The 20,763-nt window shown below is 40.7% G+C and overlaps 1 protein-coding gene across 4 annotated transcripts in view; it reads left to right on the top strand.

Annotated features, from left to right (window-relative positions):
- Positions 1–447: 447 nt before the first annotated feature.
- Nap1l1 (nucleosome assembly protein 1 like 1) overlaps positions 448–20,763 on the top strand; it is a 36,361-nt gene continuing 16,045 nt past the window's right edge. For 3 of the 4 annotated variants that reach the window (XM_045152425.1, XM_004650122.2, XM_004650124.3), the window contains exons 1-4: positions 448–566; positions 11,930–11,966; positions 17,079–17,164; positions 18,802–18,904. In XM_045152425.1, coding sequence (XP_045008360.1) covers positions 11,950–11,966; positions 17,079–17,164; positions 18,802–18,904 — 206 coding nt within the window. In that variant the 5' untranslated portion in view covers positions 448–566; positions 11,930–11,949. The remainder of the gene's footprint in view (positions 567–11,929; positions 11,967–17,078; positions 17,165–18,801; positions 18,905–20,763) is intronic. The other variant, XM_045152426.1, reaches the window with a different exon arrangement.

The raw sequence follows: 20,763 nt of genomic DNA, 5'->3' as shown, positions 1-20,763 counted from the left end.
CAGTCAAGGACCCCGTGAAACCGCGACTAGGCTGTCGGGTGCAAGGTCACCCTTTGCCCTACACCCAGGGCGTGGAAGTGGACCAGGGCCGAAGCATGCCGGGGAGGATCCTGTCCCACAAAGGAGAGGGTTTGCCATGTCCTCCCCAGCGCGGCGTGGAGGACAGAGAAGTCGGGGTCCACGGTGAGGGGAGGACAGGCACTGGCGGGAAGCCTGGGAGCCGGAGTGCGGGCGCTGGGGAGGATCCCACACTGCCGGCTATGGAGGTCACTGGTGGAAAGGGGGGGGGGCGGGAAGAGAGGACGGTTCTGTTGCTAGGCAACTCGGCCCGGGCCCGCCTCCCGCGCGCGTTGCTAGGAGACCGCGAGGCCGGGCCGGGGGATGGGGGGGAGGGCGGCGAGCGGCCCTACGTGCTGACGCTAATTGTATATGAGCGCGCGCGGCGGGCTCTCGGGTCTCTTTGAGCGCCATCTGCTCGCGGCGCCGCCTCCCGCTCCTCCCGCCGCCGCCGCCCTGAGTCACTGCCTGCGCAGCTCCGGCCGCCCGGCTCCCCGCATTCGCCTCCGGTAACGGTTGGGCTCCTGGAAGGACGGGATGGGGGAGCGTGGAGGCGGCCGGGCGGCCTGCGCGCGCGGAAGGGCGGCGTGGTGGGAGAAGCGAGGGCCGTTCCGGGGCCTCGCGGCCGGGGGCTGGCCCTCGCGCTGTGAGGCGGGCGCACGGCACTGGCCTCCCGGCGGCCCGAGGCTCGGCGTGAGTGCGAGAGGGCGAGTGTGAGTGTGCGGACGGGAGCAGGCCGCGGCGACGCCCGGGGGGACTCTCGGGAGGAGTCGGCGGCCACGCCGCGGGGAGGGCCGGTGCGCTGGCCGCCCGCCGCCGCGAGTGCCCCGAAGGGCCGGGAAGCCCGCTGGGGGATGGAAGGAAGATCGGCGGCACATTCCCACGGGAGCGGCGGACAGACGGACGGACGGACGGAAGGAGGGGCTGCGGAGGCCCGAGGCCCCGGGGCAGGCCGCGCCGCGCCGCTCGGGCTCTCCGCCCCCTGGAGGCGGCCGGGCGGCCGCGCTGGGAGGGAACCCTGGCGGCTTCTCTCCCTCCGCACGTGGGCACGGGCTGCGGGGGGGCGGGCGGGGAGACCCTTGCCTGCCTTCCTTGCGGTCACCCAGAGCTCACGGAGAGTTGTGGGTGCGGAAAAAGGAATAGGGATCTAATAGGAGGCCGCTTCCCCTCTTCTATTTGGGCTTCATCATTTTATTGGTACCCAAGGGATTGGAGGATGGGGAAGGAGCCTCTCAGGCCAAGATTTGAAAGGCGTAAAGCCGCTTAACCATACTCTGTTTCGTACATCCCATGTGTGGTTATGGACTCCTTGACGAAGGTATTTTCTTGAGTGGAGAGAATTGATCCTAATCGATTTAAGCCTTCAAATGGTTTGGCCTGCCCAGCTTTTAAGCCTACTAGGCCAACCCATCCATTGCTTTATTGAAGTTCCTTGTACTACTTGAAAAGTAGGAGTGTTGAATCTATGCAAACTGCCAAGTGAGTGAGAGGTAGAGACCTAGGTTGGGGAGGGCTGGGCTATTTGAGTGCAAAAAGGATGATCAAATACTCCCCATGTCAGGCTGTGACTGGTCTAATGTATTTTCAAAGACTACACTTTGAACACAAAACACTTTAAAAATTTTAAGATATTTTGTTTATTTATGAGAGAGAGAATAGGTGCGCCAAGACCTTTTAGCCACTGTAAATGGACTCCAGATGCACGAGCCACCTTGTACATCTGGCTTATGTGGGTATAGGGAATCGAACCTCCGTCCTTAGGCTTCGCAGGCAAGTGTCTTGATCACTAAGCCATTTCTCCAGACCCGTAACACACAACTTTTAAACTTTACCTGGTTTCAGGAGGGCCAGTGCAAAGTTAGCTAGGTTTGAAAATAGATGCAATCAAAACATCTTTTGTAACTAATGTCCTCTGGTCGGTTTTAACTAATTTTTTTAAAAAGTAATACTATATTTGGGTAAGGAGAAAATTAAATTTAATTAAAACGAACTGCAGAGAGTTTTTATTTTTATTTTTTGGTGCCATTTGGGGATTCTTGTGTGCAAACCTGTTTGAAGTTAATGACATACAGAAATAATAAACTGCAAGTGTAATCAAACTTGGCTTCAGTAACTGCGCTTATACATCTGTCAGAACCTTGCCTTCATAGAGGCCTTTTTTGGGTAGGTTTTTGGGCATGTATAGATATTTGTAAAAGTTAGCATTTGTTTATGTCAGCTTAATGAATAGAAATGAAAAACGTGACCATACCAACTTGAAAATGTTTATCTGTTGACGACAGGTGCCTTTTAAAATTATTGGGCTCATTAACTGATAGAATTAAAAATTTTGCACTGAATATGGCACGTGACTTGTACTTTATGAGAAGCGCTCATGGTAGAGCTAATGTAATCCAAAATGCTGTAACTTTTATTATTAAGCTTGTCTGCATTAACTCCAGACATAGATTTAGTTCTATTTTATCTAGTTTTGTAGAAGGAGCTTAAAAGAGGCATAGTCTATTGGACTGAAAATCTGAATATGTCAAAAAAGCCTTGATAATTTGTTCATATTTTACATGGTTATAAGTTACAAAGTATTACAGTCTTCATTCTCTAATGTGGAATAGTAATAATCAGTCTCTTTGGATCCTAAAGTTTATAAGTTTATATTATAAGTTTAATGAATCCTGTAATTGTGTTCTTAATTTATTCCTTTGACTCAGTATTTTATCATCAGCTTGGACATAGATTCCATATCGTGGACAAAATAAGTTGGTTGCCTGGATATGGAATATTATGTCTTGATGAATGAATGCTATGAGAAAGGAAGAAAGCAGGGTTGGGAAAACACAGGCTAATAGTTACAACATGCGTCACACAAAAGAACCTGCTAGAATGGATATTAAACTTCATTTAAACTAGTTTCATCTGAACAGCAAGTTCTTTTGGGACAAATTGGAGGTGAGACTAACACCTGTCCTTGTTCTCTGTTATGATGGCAGTAGACATTTGAGTGCATTACTCGGCTTGCCATAGGAACTAGCCTTTTGGATAACAAATCTGCCTTCAGTACTGAAAATGTATTTGGATAAATTTTTACTCAAAAGTTTTGTACTTGTTGATCTCATGGGGAAAGGCACTCTGATTTCCTGAAGAATACAGAAGAATACAATAGTCGGAAATACAACAGTCCAGTTACAGCACAATCATTCAGGCATTGTTTTAGATTCCTATGAGTTACTGCATCACTTAATGCTCTTCAAAATGGCTAGTGTTGGGAATTTTTGTCTTTTTTTTTTTTTTGAAAAAAAAATTTATTTATTTATTTATGAGAGAGAAAATGAGCACTCCAGGGCCTCTAGCCACTGAAAATGAACTCCAGACACAAGTGCCACCTTATGCATATGGCTTTTATGTGGGTACTGGGGAATCAAACCTGGGTCCTTAGGCTTTGCAGGCAAGTGCCTTAACTGCTGAGCCATCTCTCCAGCCTTTTTATTTTTTTGCATGTGTGGTGAGTACTCGTGTGTGTATGTATGGGTGTGTGTGTGGGTGCATGTGGAGGTCAGAGGTTAACACTTTATTGAAACAGTTCTCACTTGAACCCAGGGTTTGCAGATTAGCTAGTCTAGCCAATTTTCTTGTTTCTTCCTCCCAAGTGCTGGGATTACAGGTGGGCTACCACTCCTTAATGTGGGTGCTGGTCATCCAAATTGAGGTCTTCATGCTTATATTGCAGACACTGACCACTGAGTTATATCCCTCCCAGTCCTGCCCCTTCCCCTGCTTTTTCTGCAACAGATGTCAACTATATAGCTCAGGCTGTAGTATTACATTTTAACAAGGAAGTGAAGTTCAGCATGGTAATTTAGCTGGGATGACTTTAGTGAGCAACCATAATTTATGAAGTGGTCTTTTTTTTTTTGAGGTAGAGTCTCACTTTAGTCCATACTTACCTGGAACTCACACTATAGTCCCAGACTGGCCTCAAATTCATAGGGATCCTCCTACCTGTGCCTCTCCTAGTGCTGGAATTAAAGTCCTGCACCACCATATTCTGCTTGATTATTATTATTTTTTTTTGTGTGTGGTGTTGGTTTTTAAAGGATGCTAGATACCAGTGTGGAATTCAGATGCACTGTATCTGGGATTACACTGTGCTCCAGGGAGAAGCTATTAAGACCATGTAACCATGATGAGATCTTATCACAGTGTGAAATTTATTAATGTAAAATTAAGTAATGACTTCTTAATCTGTGAAGTAGATGTAAGCATATCACACATAACTATGGAAACTACATGTAAATAAATTATCACTGGCTGATTGTTCACCACGTATAAGTCCAGTTAGGTTTCCTCTGCTGTAGGATTAGATGATACTTTAGATACTGACTATTAGGAGCTAGTGGTCTCATATAGGAGCCCATTTAACTTGGAGTCTAATCAGGCCAGTTCTTACGTAATATCACTGAAGTGAAAAATTAAGGATAAAAAACAGTGCGCTACTGGGCGTGGTGGCGCATGCCTTTAATCCCAGCACTCAGGAGTCAGGGGGTAGGGGGATTGCCATGAATGAGTTCAAGGCCACCCTGAGACTCCATAGTGAATTCCAGGACAGCCTGTGCTACAGTGAGACCCTACTTTTGAAGAAAAAAAGAAAAGAAAAACAATGCGCTGTTTAAACCATGAAGCTGATCAATGGTGCTGAGCCCCTCCCTGGACCACTGGAAATATTTTGAAAGAACAGTGGTGCCTGAAATACAAATTTGGTTAAAGTGCATTTGGAGAACACTTTTACTGGTTTCTTGAGTGGTTTGCACTTTTAAATGGTTGCCTGCTTCTTTGGGAAGTTTTGTAAAGGAAAAATTAGCTTGCTAAATGTATAATCTGGGTACAGCTGATTAGGAAAGTTCCCTGGGTTATGAAAGTCAAAATTTTAAGTCTGCTTTTAAGGATGCTCCTACTAAGTGTTTAATCTGCAAATAAAAAGAAAGGCTATAATGTTTACTGCACAGTGAGCTCCACATGTATTTTTATTGATGATTATATGTTGAATATTTTTTCAAAAGGGTTTGTCAGGATGCTAAAGTTAATGAATGTCTATTAAAGGACTGAATTTAGTTACTGGTCTTTCTTTGAGAAGAGCTTCTCAAATTTTCAGATTGTGAGGAATGTTGTTGGCAATCAGCATCCTTCCTCATTGAGGTCTATACATTGGGATGCAAAATGAACCACTTCTAAAGTAGAAAAGTGACCTTTTAATGCTTCAAGTCTTTTCTGATAGTCTAACAGCACGGTTTTGATAGGGCTGTATTTTACTCCCTTAATGTTTTAATACTCTACACAGTGATTATTTTTTAATTTAGCTGGACATAGTAGCATGCGCCTGTAGTTTCAACACTGGGGGTGAGGCAAAAGAATCACATGAACTCAGCAATTGGAGCCTAGCCAGGGCTGTGTAGCAGAACCCTATCTCAAAAATTTCCACATAACACATTTGTGTTTCCTTCATTTGCTTTCGTATCTTAAGGCCTTTTGGAATTACTTTGCTTTTACCAGAAGAGTATACTTACAGAATATTGTAGCTCATTGCTTGGAGGTAGTTTTACTTCAAGGAATCTTCTGTTTTGTTTTTTTTTTCTCATTCACTTTTATTTGGGGGGGGGGTAGCACGCGTGCATGCCAGCGCCTCTAGCCACTGCAAGTGAATTCTCGATGTATGTGCCACCTTGTGCATCTGGCTTACATGGGACCTGGAGAATTGAACCTGGATCCTTAGGCTTTGCAGGCAAGCACATTAACCGCTAAGCCATCTCTCTAGCCCTCAAAGAATCTTTTAAGCCATGATTAAGGATCTTTTTCCCCCCATATTTTAAGGAATATTTATTTATTTGAGAGAGGGAAGAGGCATATAGAAAATGGGCTGCCAGGGCTCTAGCCACTTCAAATGAACTCTAGATACCTGTGGCACTTAGTGCATCTGGCTTATGTGGATACTGAGGATTCAAACCTGGGCAAGTACCTTAATCATTAAGCCATCTCTCCTGCCCATTTTTCATATTTTTAAAGGTATTTTGAGTGCATATAGTATTGGGGGTATTGATTTTCTTTCAAGGAAGGGAAAACGTGAATTAATTTTTTTTGTATTTTCAAGGAGTGGTCTTGCTCTAGTACAGGTTGATCTGTAATTCATTACGTAGTCCAAGGGTGGCCGCAAGTTTATGGTGATCACCCTACCTCTGCCTCCTGAGTGCTATGATCTGGCACATACAGTGTTTTAAGAGCATTAGTCAATAAACTGAGAATTCTTTCACTTTTTGATGTCTGTTATTGAAGAGAAATGATAATCACTAGCCTGGGACCTTTGAAGTTACTGTGCTGTGCTTTTAAGATGACTTGCTTTTGGTGTTTTGCTTTTTAAGTGATACAACTCAGTATGACTTTCTTTTCCTTCCTTCTTCCCTTCTGTCCTTCCTTTCCTCCCTTCCTCCTTCCTTTCTTTCCCTCCTTGAGTAAGATTTGTAGGGCTCCCTGAATCTGGGTTGGGTCTTTGATTACTTCAGAAAAATTTTAGGTGCTAATTTCTTAAAATGCCCTATCTTAATCTTTAGTCCTAGAACGTGTGTGTGTGTATGTGTGTAGTATGTTAGACTTGTCTCAGCCCCTAAATCTCTTCTTAGTATGTTTCAACCTTCTGCCATACTTGGAATAAGTATTCATTCAAAGCTGCCTTTCAGCTTGCTTAATTTTCTAAGAAAGACAGGCCATTTACCTTGATGTCAGTTTCTGCAAGTTCTATTTATTTTTCTAAATTTGCCGCATCACCTTTCCAGATGGCTGTCCTTTGCCGATACTGTCCTTTCTGTCCTCCCTCCCACTATTCCTCCCTTTCTAACATCAAACTTAGGATCTCTTTCATGCTAGGTAATCCCCTTACCACTGAGACACATCCAGTTTTCCAGACATTGTTTTCAGACTTAGTAAGCCTGGTTGTCTTTTGGGCCTGTAGTGTTTATAGTTCATTTGATCAAGTCTTTGTGGGACTGATTTTCTGTTCTCTTGCCCTTGAAAATTACTTGTACAAATTATTTGAGATCTAGGAAGAAGGCGCCTTTTGCATATTAAGCTTCATGTTGGTGCTTGTGAACATGTTAATAGGGTCCTTTAAGCTAACAGCTTGGAGATTAGGAGTAGCACAAGAAAGGTGAATTTGGGCTGCTTGTCCAGAAGAAGTGGTTTGTTGTTGCTAAGGATAAAGCACTTTGGAGTTCTTGCTTTATTTGGGAGAGTTACTGTAAAGATTTTCCATGTTGGATAAGGCTACAATTCTTTTTAGGAGGGGTGGATCTGACTGAGTTAAATCCTCAGACATGTCCAGGATTTAACCACAAGGTGATTAAAAACAAACTTCAACGCTTCTGTTAGTATTCCAACAAGTTTTATTTGATTACGTTTTTTGCTTTTGTGTGTATGGTTTACGTATGTGTGTGCCTGGGTCGGTGTCCTTGTGTGCTCTCCCTGGCTGGGGCAGCATGTCCACTGCTGTCGCTGTTCTGTTCTGATCTTGCTGATCCCAGAGCTTGCAGTTTTTTCTTGAGCTCCTGTGATTTTGTCTCTGCCTTCCTGTGTGACTGGGTTACAGGAGCACATGGATCTTCTTGTGGGTCCTGGGGCTCCAACTAAAGCAGTCTTACCATGTTTTTGCAGTTTCTCATGCTTGCATAGGAAGTGCTCTTAACCCCTGAGCCATCTCTCCATCCCTTTTTTGTACGTTTAATTATTAATTTTCAGACATAATGTTTATCTACATAATGTAGTAGAAATGGAAGGGTTTTTTTGGGGGGGCAGGGTCTCTCTAACCCAGGCTGCCCTGTAAATCAGTAGCTCAAACTGGCTTTGAACTCATGGGCAATCCTACCTTGGCCTCCTGAGTGATGGGACTACAGATGTGAGCTGCCATTCCTGGACAGAAATAAAAAAATGATTTTTCCCTAGTTTTGACATTTTCATACATATGTAACTATTTTGATCTTATTTTCCCAAATTATTCTTTCTGAAGGGTGGAAACTTTATAACGGATAAGGAATATAGTTTCATAGTCATTTTTATTTTTTTGTCAACTACTGTAGAGTTAGTGTGTTAGCATAAGCTTGTCTTTATCAGTGTGATCTGATTATCTGAGAACCATGTGTGTCAGAAGCTGGACTTCTGCTGTTGATGCAGATTTTCGGGTCCACACATCTGTGTTTTTCAGACTCTAACCATTGTTACCTTCTCAGCTCATTATTGTGCAGAACCACTGACTCCATGCTGGGGATAATTCAGAATGCATTGGTACTTGCTGGGTGTCATGTACTGGTTATGTCTTTCACATGAATTTGGTCTTTTAGTTTTTTTTAAAAATAAGATTGAAAATATTAACTATATATTACAAAAGTTTGTAATACATTCTTTCACATGATTAGTAGTGTGTTATGGTACGTCATGTGTTTGCTGTTGTGGCGTCCTGAGAGCTTACTAAAGTTGCTCATATTAATAGAGGGTGTTGCTTGAATCTTTTTGGCTTGTTTTGAGGTAGGTTGTCACTCTGTAGCCCACATTGACCTCAATCTCAGTGATCCTCCTGCCTCAGGCTCTGACATTTAAATTTAATCCACTGTGGTAAAGGCTTAGATTGCTCTGAAGCAGCATGTTCAGGTATTAGGCCCTCTTTGGAAAACATGCACGACTTTGTCACAGTACATTGTTTTGAAGAAACAAAGCAAGACTTGTGCCATTCATCATTCTAATCTAGCTATAGTTGGCAAGGTGGAGTAGATAATTTTATAAGAGTTTAAACTTTTTTTTTCCCCCGAGAGTAGGGTCTCACTGGCTCAGGCTGACCTTGAATTCACTATGTAGTCTCAGGGTGGCCTTGAACTCTGGGCGATCCTCCTACCTCTACCTCCTAAGTGCTGGGATTAAAGGCATGCATCACCACCTGGCTCAAGACTTTGAAAATTTTTATTTGTGTGTGTGTGGTGTATGTGTGTGTGGAGGGCAGAGGTTGATGGGTGGGTAACTTTCTAAATCAATTATATTATTGTTGTTATTTATTTATTTATTTTTTTCGAGGCAGGGCCTCACTGAAGCCCAGGCTGACCTGGAATTCATTCTGTAGTCTTAGTGTTCTCGAGCTCACGGTGATCCTCCTACCTCTGCCATCCCCCTCCCCCCCACATTCTGGGATTAAGGGTGTGCATCATCACTCCTGGTTTATGTTGAATTTTTGAGTCAGTGTCTCATGGAACCCAGAGTTCATCTTGTCTTTTGTGCTTGTATGGCAAACACTTACTGAGCCATCTCCCCAGCCCTAAGAGTTCAAACTCTTAAAAAACTTAAATAGAATGCTATGAAATGGTTAGCACTGTACTTATCCTTCTGTTTACAGAATGGAAGTTTGAGATTTTCTATATTTCTTTTTATTTATTTGTTTTTGAGAAAGAGAGAAAGGCAGATTGAGAGAGAATGAGTGCTCCAGGGCTTCCAGCCACTGGGAATGACCTCCAGACGCATGCGCCACTTTGTGCATCTGGCTTACGTGGGTACTGGGCAGTCAAACTTGGGTCGTCTAGCTTTGCAAGCAAGTGCCTTAACTGTTAAGCTATCTTTCCGCACTTCTGTATTTCTCACGATTGTTAGGTTTACTAGATATTATGTATTTAACCTAACAAATTTCAAAATGTTATGATTCTCTATATTGGGACTCATAATACAGAATGAAAAATAATTTTCAGCTGGGCGTGGTGGCTCATGTCTGCAATCTCAGTACTTAGAAGTGTGACATTGTAGCATTGCCAAGAGTTGGAGATGAACTTGGACTATATAATGAGTTTCAAGTCCACCTGTGCTATTGAAAGGTTTTATTTATAAGAAGATATGCATACTTAGGAGTATGTGCATAATTTTTTTGTTTGACTTGTAATGAAGTTGTGTAATAAATAATTGTAAGGTTTTGCAGTTGGGTACTAAGGTTTTAATATTTTAAAAGCTAAAAACTTTAAAATTCTTTCTAGCCAGGCACAGTGGCTCACTCCTTTAATTCCAGAATTTAGGAGGCCGAGATAGGAGGATTGCTATGAGCTCGAGGTCACACTGAGCTTGAGTGAAACCCTACCTAGAAAAAAAAGACAGTTCATCTAAACTTGATTTAGATAGATTATTTTAGTAATTTGAAATTCTAGGCTTGAGTCACTAGGCTCAGCTTTCATGAAGTAGTGAAAAGACTTAACATTTGATACAAGTAGCTACTTGCTTTTTTTCTTAACCATTTCAAGGGGCATAGGGCTATTGTTTTGCCTTTTTTCCCCCTTCTGGATGTAGTGGCACACACCTTTATGAGAGAGAGCACACGCACGAGACAGAGAGAGGGGGAGGGAGGGAGGGAGAGGGAGAGAATTGATGCGTCAGGGCCTCCAGTCATTGGTGTTGAACTCCAGATAGTGCACCCCTTTTGCATCTGGCTTACTTGGGATCTGGGGAGTTGAACATGGGTCTTTAGGCTTCACAAGCAAATGCCTTAACTGCTAAGGCCATCTTTCCAGCCAGCCTAATTTTGCTTTTTTTTTTTTTCTCAAGGTAGGGTCTCACTCTAGCCCAGGCTGACCTGGAATTCACTCTTCTGTAGGGCGGCCTTGAACTCATGGCGACCCTCCCACTGCTGCCTCATGAGTGCTGGGATTAAAGGCGTGCACCACTATGCCTGGCTTCAGTTTTGCTTTTTTTGGGGTTTATTCGAGGTAGGGTTTCGCTGTAGCTCAGGCTGACCTGGGAATTCACTATATTGTCTCAGGGTGGCTTCAAACTCACAGCAATTGATCCTCCTACCTCTGCCTCCCAAGTGCTGGGGTTAAAGATGTGTGCCACCATGCTCCACTTTTGCACCCCCCCCCCCTCCCCATTGGTCTCACTCTTGCCCAGGCTGACCTGGAATTCACTAGGTAGTCTTAGGGTGGCCTCTTGAGTACTGGGATTAAAGGTGTGTGCTACCATGCCTGGCTCCAGTTTTGCTTTTTAACAATAAAGGTTTTATTGATAAAATTTAATACTGCTAGAAATTAAATGAAATAAATTTGTTCTGAAGTGCTATGTAGCTTTCAAAAACTAAGCAAAAATTGACCACAGTCAATAAAAAATTTAATAAATACTGTTCTATAATTCTAGCAGATGCTGGTTTCTTTACTCACAGTGCTACTGTAAGTAGCTTTTAATGGCCTACTTAATGTGCTTGTTAAGCAATATCTTCTGAAAAAAAATTTAGGTATAATTAATAATCCTCATCCCTTGATTTTTCTCTTAACACTGATGCTATTTATTTATTTACTTATTTTTTTTTTTTTTTTTTTGAGGTAGGGTCTTGCTCTGGCCCAGGCTGACCTGGAATTCGCTATGTAGTCTCAGGTTGGCCTCGAACTCACAGCAATCCTCCTACCCCTGCCTCCCGAGTGCTGGGATTAAAGGCGTGCACCACCACACCTGGCCCACTGATGCTATTTAAAGGGGAGTATATACTTGGAATAGTTTTTGGTGTTGTTTTTTTTGTTTGCTTGTTTTCATTTTTATTTTTATTTATTTAGTTTTTTTGAGAGAGAGAGAGAGAGAGAATGAGTGTGCCCAGCCATTGCTTATGAACTCCAGATGCATGAGCCACCTTGTACATCTGGCTTATGTGTGTCCTGGGGAATTGAACCAAGGTCCTTTGGCTTTGTAGGCTAAGCCATCTCTCCAGCCCTCGTGTTTTGTTGGTTTGTTTCTTTTAATTCAGAGGATTTTGGCTTCAAATGTTACTGTTACTGCTTTTAATTAAATTATATACTTTTTTTCTTAAAACACTGATTTTTTTTTTCCATAGGTGTTTGGTGTTCTTACAAGATGGCAGACATTGATAAGTAAGTAGCAGATAATTGGTTCTTTTTTACAGATTTGAAATGATTATACTGTGATGTAGTCAACAACAGTTTAAATTTACATTATTAAAACATTGCTATTTTGGAAGTTGGGTACAGTTTATATAATCACTGTCACAAATGGAATATAACATGATCCATGTTTATTTTTAAGAAAGTGCTGTGTGTAATAATCATAAATACATGCAGCCTTTTGACTATATGTATTTCTCAAGGATTTTCCTACATTGTGATATGTCAGATACAAGATGTGTTTGAATACATATGCAGAACTTAGAAACAAAGCACTTCATTAAAAGATAAAAGTAGAACATAACTATTGAAGCTTCTTTGGGCTTTTCTCAACTGCATTCTTTGCTGTCCAGCTGAATAAGTATCTTCCTTTCTTCACTTGTATTTTGAGTGGTAATCTGTTTAACCTTCTTTCCTACTCCTCTTGCTCTCCTCCCCTCCCCTTGGGCAGTACTTGAGGTTAAACTAAGGGCCTTGTGAAGGAATGCTAGTCAAGAACTCTACTTCTGAGGTATATTCCCACCTTAGTGTTTAATTTTGAAAATCTAGTAAGACCCCAAGGTAGACAATAAAAAGCCAAACAGACTGTTAGGATTATAGTCTGGCTTGAATTTTGCTGGGCTTTTCAGGGGCCCGTTTTCCTGTGGATTGATAGCTTGTAGGAATATGGTCAGGGAGAATGGAGTGAACTACACGGTATTTGTTACCTTCAATTTGATGGTAGTCTATTAGCTCGTTGTAGGTGAAAGCAGTACTTTGGATGAGGAGAGTAGTCAGGATTATCTAGCTGTTCAGGCATCAGGGCATTGATCAGTTAAGACATGTAGGGACACATGAGAATGTGGGCCAGCCAGTATTATCATGCAGGCATGTACACTGTCTCTAGCATTAACATGTGGAAGAGTGGAGCAGGCATGTTAGTGATAATTTATTTTCTAAGTCACTGCTCTAATATGGGTTGCTTAACCTTGATTACTAGGCTGTCATTGTGATTATTTTACTATTCTTGGTGTTTTCTTCTCTTGGGTTAGCCATTTACTTGCATATTCCACATTATTTTCTCTTTGGTTCTTTAGTACCTTCTTGGAAGAATATAAGGAAATAAGTTATTTTGACATTTAGCCTAACTGAAAGTGACCTGTGCTTTATGGTTGATAGTTTAGGTATAGAATTTTTTGTTGTTGTTGTTGTTTACTGTTACTTATTTATTTGAGAGCGACAGAGAAAGAGGCAGAGAGAGAATGGGTGCGCTAGGGCCTGTAGCCACTTCAGACGAACGATGCATGCACCATCTTGTGCATCTGGCTTATGTGGGTCATGGGGAATCAAACCAGGGTCCTTAGGCTTCACAGGCAAGCACTTAACCACTAAGCCATCTCTCCAGCCTCAGAACTTTTTAAAGATCATTTTCATTCAGATGAACTGCTTCATAGATGCCTTACTACAGGGCACCAGCATTCAAAGGCAATTCTTTTTTTGCAAATTTTTATTAACAACTTCCATGATTAAAAAAAAATCTCATGGTAATTTCCTCCCTCCACCCACTTTCCCCTTTGAAAGTCCATTCTCTATCATATCTCCTCCTCCACTCAATCAGTCTCTCTTTTATTTTGATGTCACCATCTTTTCCTCCTCTTATGATGGTCTTGTGTAGGTAGTATCAGGCACTGTGAGGTCATGGATATCCAGGCCATTTTTGTGTCTGGGGGGAGCACGTTGTAAGGAGTCCTACCCTTCCTTTGGCTCTTACATTCTTTCCGCCACCTCTTCTGCAATAGACCCTGAGCCTTGGAAGGGGTGTAGAGATACTGCAGTGCTGAGCACTCCTGTCACTTCTTTCCAGCACCATGATGCCTTCTGAGTCATCGCAAGGTCACTGCCATCTGAAACGAGAAGATTCTCTACCAAAAGTGAGAGTAGCATTAATATAAGGGCGTGAGCATTAAGAGAAGTGCTTACTGGGCAGTTTGATAAAGCATAGTATATACATTTAGCCAGACAGCAGCAGACATTACTTACACCCCTGGGGCTCATGACTACCCCTGTTTTAAGTTTTCAGTATCAGGGATGTATTCAAAGGCAATTCTTGATAATTTGTATATGACTTTCTGTCTTTTAAAATAAATGTTTTTGCAGTCTTTTCTGGCTTTAGTTTTGAATTTTTCTCATTAATTTTGTTTGTTTGTTTTTTGAGGTAGGGTCTCTTATTAGCACAGTCTGGCCTGGAATTTATATGTAATCTCAGGGTGGCCTTGAATTCACAGCAATCCTCCTACTTCTGCCTTCTGAGTGTTGGAATTAAAGGCATGCACCCCCCCACACAGCTCCATTAATTTTTGTCACTTAAGGTCGACAGTTAGTGGTAGACCCTGTCAATCTAGCAGTTCAGTGGCTTTTATTCAGTTCCACTGCATATTTCTTGACCTATTTTCTTTATTGGGGTATCTTTCTGCAGTTCTTATTAGATGTTGTATCTTCGATTGGTCTTCTAATTATCTTTTGTCCTATTTTCTATCTTTATTTTTTACCTCTTTCTGGACAGATGTAGAGATACTTTACATTCTTAAGTGTTTCAAAATCTCTTGTTTTCATTCCAAGAGCTCTTTGCCACTTGGCTCCTGTTTTTGTAGTGTTGATTGTGACATCCTTCCCTCAGTCTTTCTTTCTCCTTGTTGGCAGTTTGTTCTTACATTTTCTTTCCCCTATTTGTGTTAGATATAGTGTATAATAGGTTGTTCTCAAACAAGAGGCCATACTTGGTTGTTTGCTTATTAATATTGGCATTAAATTGAGGGGGGGCAGATGTACTTATGACATTAACAGTACTTGAATAGAAAATGTGAGGGTTTGGATAAGGGTCTTACCTAATTTGGGGCTTTAGGATAGGGTCATCAAAGTGGATATTTGTTATGAGAACCACTAAAAGCCAGTCATGTTATTTTAGTTATTCTCAATTGTGTCTGTGGTATCTCAGTCCAGATTGAGTTTTTTGTCCAGAGAAGAAACTGCTGTATTTCTAGTAGGGGTTGGGCAAGGCATCTAGGATTTAATTGCTACCAGTTTCCAACTAACCCTTCCTGTTGCTGCTGTCTTCATTCTTTAGCCTAGTACAGAAGTGTTCTTGTCCTACCATTTCTTTGTTCTTTTGAAGATGGTTTGGCCTTGTCCTCCATGCTTCCTACTTTGATTTCATTGCTCTCAATAAGTTGATTAGCACTTGCCTGCTTTCTGGCTTCTAATGTTTTGCTGTTCTCATCTTGTCATTCAGTCTTTGTTAAATAATCCGTTAGTTTTAATTCTAGATTTTTGGAATGATTAAAATCATAAAATAGTTTATATGATCTCCCATCTTACTATAGAAGCTTTTATTTTGTAAACTTAGAAAAAGATTAAATTGGTTACGATAGCTTGTTTCCTTTCTCCCTTAACTATTTAATTTTGGATGGCTATTAGCCCTGTGAAGTTGAGAGAGAAAGGAAGGGTTTCTTTAAAGTAGGAACCCATCAGCTTCCGTTGAAATGGGACTTTGTAGGTACCTGGGTCATATAGTCAATGTAGTTACATAGTCAAATCTGCTGATGTTTTATGAAACACCAGTACATAATAAATTAGTGTGCCGACTTTCTAGTAAGAATTTTCTTTATAGAAAGGGAAGTAGGTTTTAGTGACTTAAAATATAGGTGTTCAGTGTTTGAAGATAATAAAGGAAGGGCTGTTCCGTGTTATCTTTACACAGTAGTCTCTGCATACTAAGTGTATACTGAGTACATGTCGCAGAAATCTATCTGAATAATAATATGCCTGCTGGGCGTGGTGGCGCACGCCTTTAATCCCAGCACTCGGGAGGCAGAGGTAGGAGGATCGCCATGAGTTCGAGGCCACCCTGAGACTCCATAGTGAATTCCAGGTCAGCCTGGGCTAGAGTGAGACCCTACCTTGAAAAACCAATAACAAACAAACAAACAAACAAATAATAATATGCCTTAGTTGACAAGAATGTAAATTGTACTTTCCTAATACCTATTCTGTACTGGTCCCTATATGAAAGTTGGTATTTATCTTTATGAAAGTTAATTTGTAATTGCTGCTAAACACAAGTAAATCTCTATTCCAATTGTTAGAATGTAAACTCATACAAGAAATTTCTATGATGAGGTTGGGGCATTGTAGCACATGCCTATAATTCTAGCACATGCCTATAATCATAGTACTCGAAAGGCTGAGGCTGGGAGATCAAGTTTGGAGATCAGTCTGTGCTACTTAGTCATATCTTAATAAGAAAAACAAAAAGCTAAAAGGAAATTGTCTCTAACATGCCCAGTTTTAAATGCTAGATGTACTTTCAAGTTCACAAATTAAATTTAAATTTTGGTGATACCCCCAGACAACATGAGAAAGATGCTTTTTTTTTTTTTTTTTTTTTTTTTTGGACTTTTTTCCTCATGGTCCATCCTTAGAGTCAAAGGTCTTATCACTTCCTTCCCTTCACTACAAAGTGAGAAAGATGAAAATCCAAAGATAGTGAACATGGGCCTGTAAAGGGGCGTCTCAGCTATCAGGGATTTAGGACATTTGTACTTTCCAGCTTCTTCAGCGTTGGTCTTCAGCGTTGGTTGGTTGATTGGTGGCTTACGTTTCCTGACATGTACTTGCTCCAGTGCAGCTGCTGATGCCCTAGTTGTCATGTCCATGCTCTGGGTAAAGTGGACAAAGGTAGTACGATCAAAAGGGCTTCCCAGCTAGCTACCATTTTATGAGAATGCCTCTTCAACTTCTGCTTTATCTCACTAATTCAGTCATTTAGCTACAAAATAGTCTTGGAATCAGTGTGGATATTAGTTTGAAAACATTTGCTTCCTGAGGTCTCATTTCCTGTAAAACTACTAAGTAATATTTTAAAAGTGTGAAGTATAAGCTTTATATTTTGTTAAATGCTCTTAAATCAAGGCATTACATACTTAAAATGTACATAGTACTTATTTATGTATGGAGCTAGAAAATTAATACAAATTTTCCTGTAATTTTTTTTTGTTGTTGTTAATTGGTAAATTTGAACCATGGTGTGATACTATGATATTGTAGCAAAGAGCAGTCTGAACTTGATCAAGATTTGGATGATGTTGAAGAAGTAGAAGAAGAAGAAACTGGTGAAGAAACAAAAATCAAAGGTATTTTTTTTTTTAAGTTTTTCGAGGCAGGGTCTCACTCTAGCCCAGGCTGACCTGGAATATGAATTCCTGTAGTCTCAGGACAGCCTTGAACTCACAGCAGTCTTCCTACCTCTTATCTCCTGAGTGCTAGGATTAAAGGTGTGGGCTACCATGCCTGGCTTAAAGGTGTTCTTTTAAATAAATTCAGGAGGCAGTGGTTGCCTGTATGCCTTTTCTAAAGGGGAGTTCTAATTACCATTCCTGTTTTTGGACCCATGTTCATTGTCCTTTATTCACAGACCCATACCTTGAGTTCAGTGACTGTTGACAGGGGTGGGAGAGAGGAAGCAGTGAGGGAGGTAGGAAGGTAAGGATACGACTCCTCAAAAGTCAGTTTTTACCCCTTGCTGTTGGGAGTGCATAGTATAGCTGTTTGAGCTAGCTGCATGAGTTTTATCTGAATTGAGACAGGAGATGGGGAGAGGCCTTATTATACAGTGCTTTTAAACAATATGTGCAAAACACTGTGTATATGTCTTATCAAGTCTACTAAAAGAAAATGGAATTAAATGTTGACAAAATCGTTGAAAATTTACCCTAAGCAGATACAATTTTAAGAGCAGTAATGATGATGGGGAATTGCACTATGTTAAGATTATATTCTGTAGATTGGGGCCAAGAATATTGAGGCATCAGATGACTTCCTTTTCATTTTTAAGCCAGATAGAAGTTAATTATCAAAATGCTTCTGAGCTCACCAATTTTTATCTTTCAATATTTTCTTAATAACAATTGTTTTCAGTAGCCATTACAGACGTTGCTAAATGTCTGTTACAGCTATATATATCATTTAGTAATTAAATTATTGTGAAAAATAAATTGGTCTTTGAAAAATAATTAGGATAATTATTTTGTAATATCTATATTGATAAAGAAGTTTGCTACATAATTTGTTTTGTATAAATCCAGTTTAAATTTGGATTAGCTTTTTTTTACCCCTGAGGTAGGGCCTCACTGTAGCCCAGGCTGACCTGGCATTCACTCTGTATTCTCAGGGTGGCCTCAAACTCATGGCGATCCTCCTACCTCTGCCTCCCAAATGCTAGGACCAAAGGCATGCTCCACCACTCACAGCTGGACTAATGTAGTTTTTAAAAGTCATTACATCAAACTGTTTGGCTGTCTCCAGTATTAACTTCATTCATATGCACACAGAAAACTGCATTAGGCATCAAACAAGCATCTAGATCATGTAGTCCTCAGTCTTTCAGGGCTAACACTGTCTCTGTATTTGTAGTGTATTTGATATGTGTTGTCTGCCTTCAAATGACTGTAGCGAGTCTTAGATAGGCATCTGGAGAAAGCTTCCTTCCTGAAGTGTAAGGTGGGTGAAACACAAGCAAGATAATAGGAGTAGAAAGGGTATTCTTCATGGTAGTGTGACAGTAATACTTTAGGGATCATTATGAGCCTGAACTTGCCTGAACCTAGGTTTTCCCACCCAAGAATATATTTTCCTTAGCTTGCTCTGCCCATTTCTAATTATACCAACCTTTTATTGGCTAGTTAGGAAAACTTCATAATTACCCTGTGGGGAAAAAAAGCATAATACATTTTCATAAATCCTTCTTTCAACGTCCTTTTCTTTTTTTAAGCACGTCAGCTAACTGTTCAGATGATGCAAAATCCTCAGATTCTTGCAGCTCTTCAAGAAAGACTTGATGGTCTGGTAGACACACCAACAGGATACATTGAAAGGTACAGATTCTTACTTTCCATCCTCCTCATTTGTCTTTCTGTAAAACCATCTAAGATTTATGTGCAGTCATGGAAACCTAATTTTCCTTAGTGTCTAGTACAAGGGTTATTGGGAGTTTAGAAATTAGAACTCTAGTTAGGCTTGGTTTTCTAAAGTATATTTTGGTATTCAAGTCTTCCGGAAGTATATTGATCTTAGCCATTTGTGATTTTAGAAGCTTGTTGTGGATTTTCAGAATTAAAAATGCAGATTTCTTCCTTCATGTGTGATATAACTCCTTATTTCATTCATCTTGTAACTTGGCTTTCTAGTTTTCTGATTCTTGAGATCCACTCAGGTTGGGTGTGGGTCTTCTACATCTGTCATCTGTATGGGCCTCTTCTTACTTGCTTCTAAGTGGTTCTGGTTCTGGTGTGTGTCTGCCATGCTTTACCATCTTTTCCTTGATTGGATTTTTGTCTCCATCACACAGATTATGTTGTGGTGGATATCCTTTGCATTGCTTCTTAAGGAACTATGTAATAGTTTCTTGGGGATGTGTACTAGGGAGTGGAATTGCTACTATGTAGATAGGCTATGGAAGCTTGAAGTAAACTGATTTTCAGAAATACTGTATTCAGTGCATGAAGGTTATTTTACCTTCTGTGTCTGCCAAAACCTGACATCATCCACATCATAGGATTTTTTTTTAATTGGTCTACAAGGTATGGTTTAGTTTTACTTTGTATTTTCTGATTTCTAAAGATTTTTATGCTAATAAATAAATCGATGATTTTTGAGCTTATAAATTAATGGTTTTTGTTGCACCTTTGCCCAATTTTATATGGGTTGCTGTCAATATATATGCAGAAATCCTTATATATTCTAGATAATTTTGCCTTTTCAATTTCAGACATTGTAAATAATATTTTTGTCATTTCTACTAGTACTTTATCCTCCACTAAACAGAAACCACAATTCTTTCTAGTTTTTCATGTTTCTATTGACTTGTAGTTTTGCCTTTTACCAGGTCTTTTTATTTTTTTTAATTTTTATTTATTTATTTGAGAGAGATGCAGACAGGCAGACACACAGAGAGAGTGAACTGATGTGCCAGAGCCTCCAGCCACTGCCAATGAACTCAAGATGCATGATCCACTTGTGCATCTGGCTTACATGGGTACTGGGGAATGGAACCTAGGTCCTTAGGCTTCATAGGCAAGCATTTTAACCACTAAGCCCTCTATCTCTCCAGCCCTTTACTAGGTCTTTATTTCCAACAATCTGCTTTGCATTAAGTTGTTTTTTAGTGAACTGGATTTTTAGTAAGTCATACTAAGTACATTCTTACCCCACTTTGTGTACTTTATTATATATCAAGGGTTTTTGTTATTATTATTTTTTTTTAATGAGAGAGAATTGGCATACCAGGGCCTCCAGCCACTCTATTAGAACTCCAGATGCATGTACCACCTTATGCATATTTGTGGCCTTGTGCACTTGTATCATGTTGTGCATGTGGCTTGTGTGGGACCTGGATAGGCAAACCTGGGTCCTTAGGCTTTGCAGGCAGGTGCCTTAACCACTAAGCCATCTCTCCAGCCCAGTGTTTCTCTTTTAAGGCAGGATTTCACTCTATCCAGGCTAACCTGGAACTCACTCTGTAGTCCCAGGCTGACCTCATAATCATAGTCATCCATCCTCTTCACCTCTGCCTCCCCGAATGCTGGGATTAAAGATATGCACCACCATGTTTGTAAATTTTTTGTAAGTAGATGCATTTGTCTACAGGTTGCACACTTTCTTTGCTATTACTGTCTTTTTAAAAACATTTTACTTATTAGAGAGGGAGAGAGAAAGAGGCAGACTGTAAGAGAGA

The sequence above is a fragment of the Jaculus jaculus genome, chromosome 6 (assembly GCF_020740685.1).
Source record: "Jaculus jaculus isolate mJacJac1 chromosome 6, mJacJac1.mat.Y.cur, whole genome shotgun sequence".
Classification (NCBI taxonomy): domain Eukaryota; kingdom Metazoa; phylum Chordata; class Mammalia; order Rodentia; family Dipodidae; genus Jaculus; species Jaculus jaculus.
Note: the sequence above shows the minus strand (reverse complement) of the source record. Positions and strands in the feature narration are given on the sequence as shown.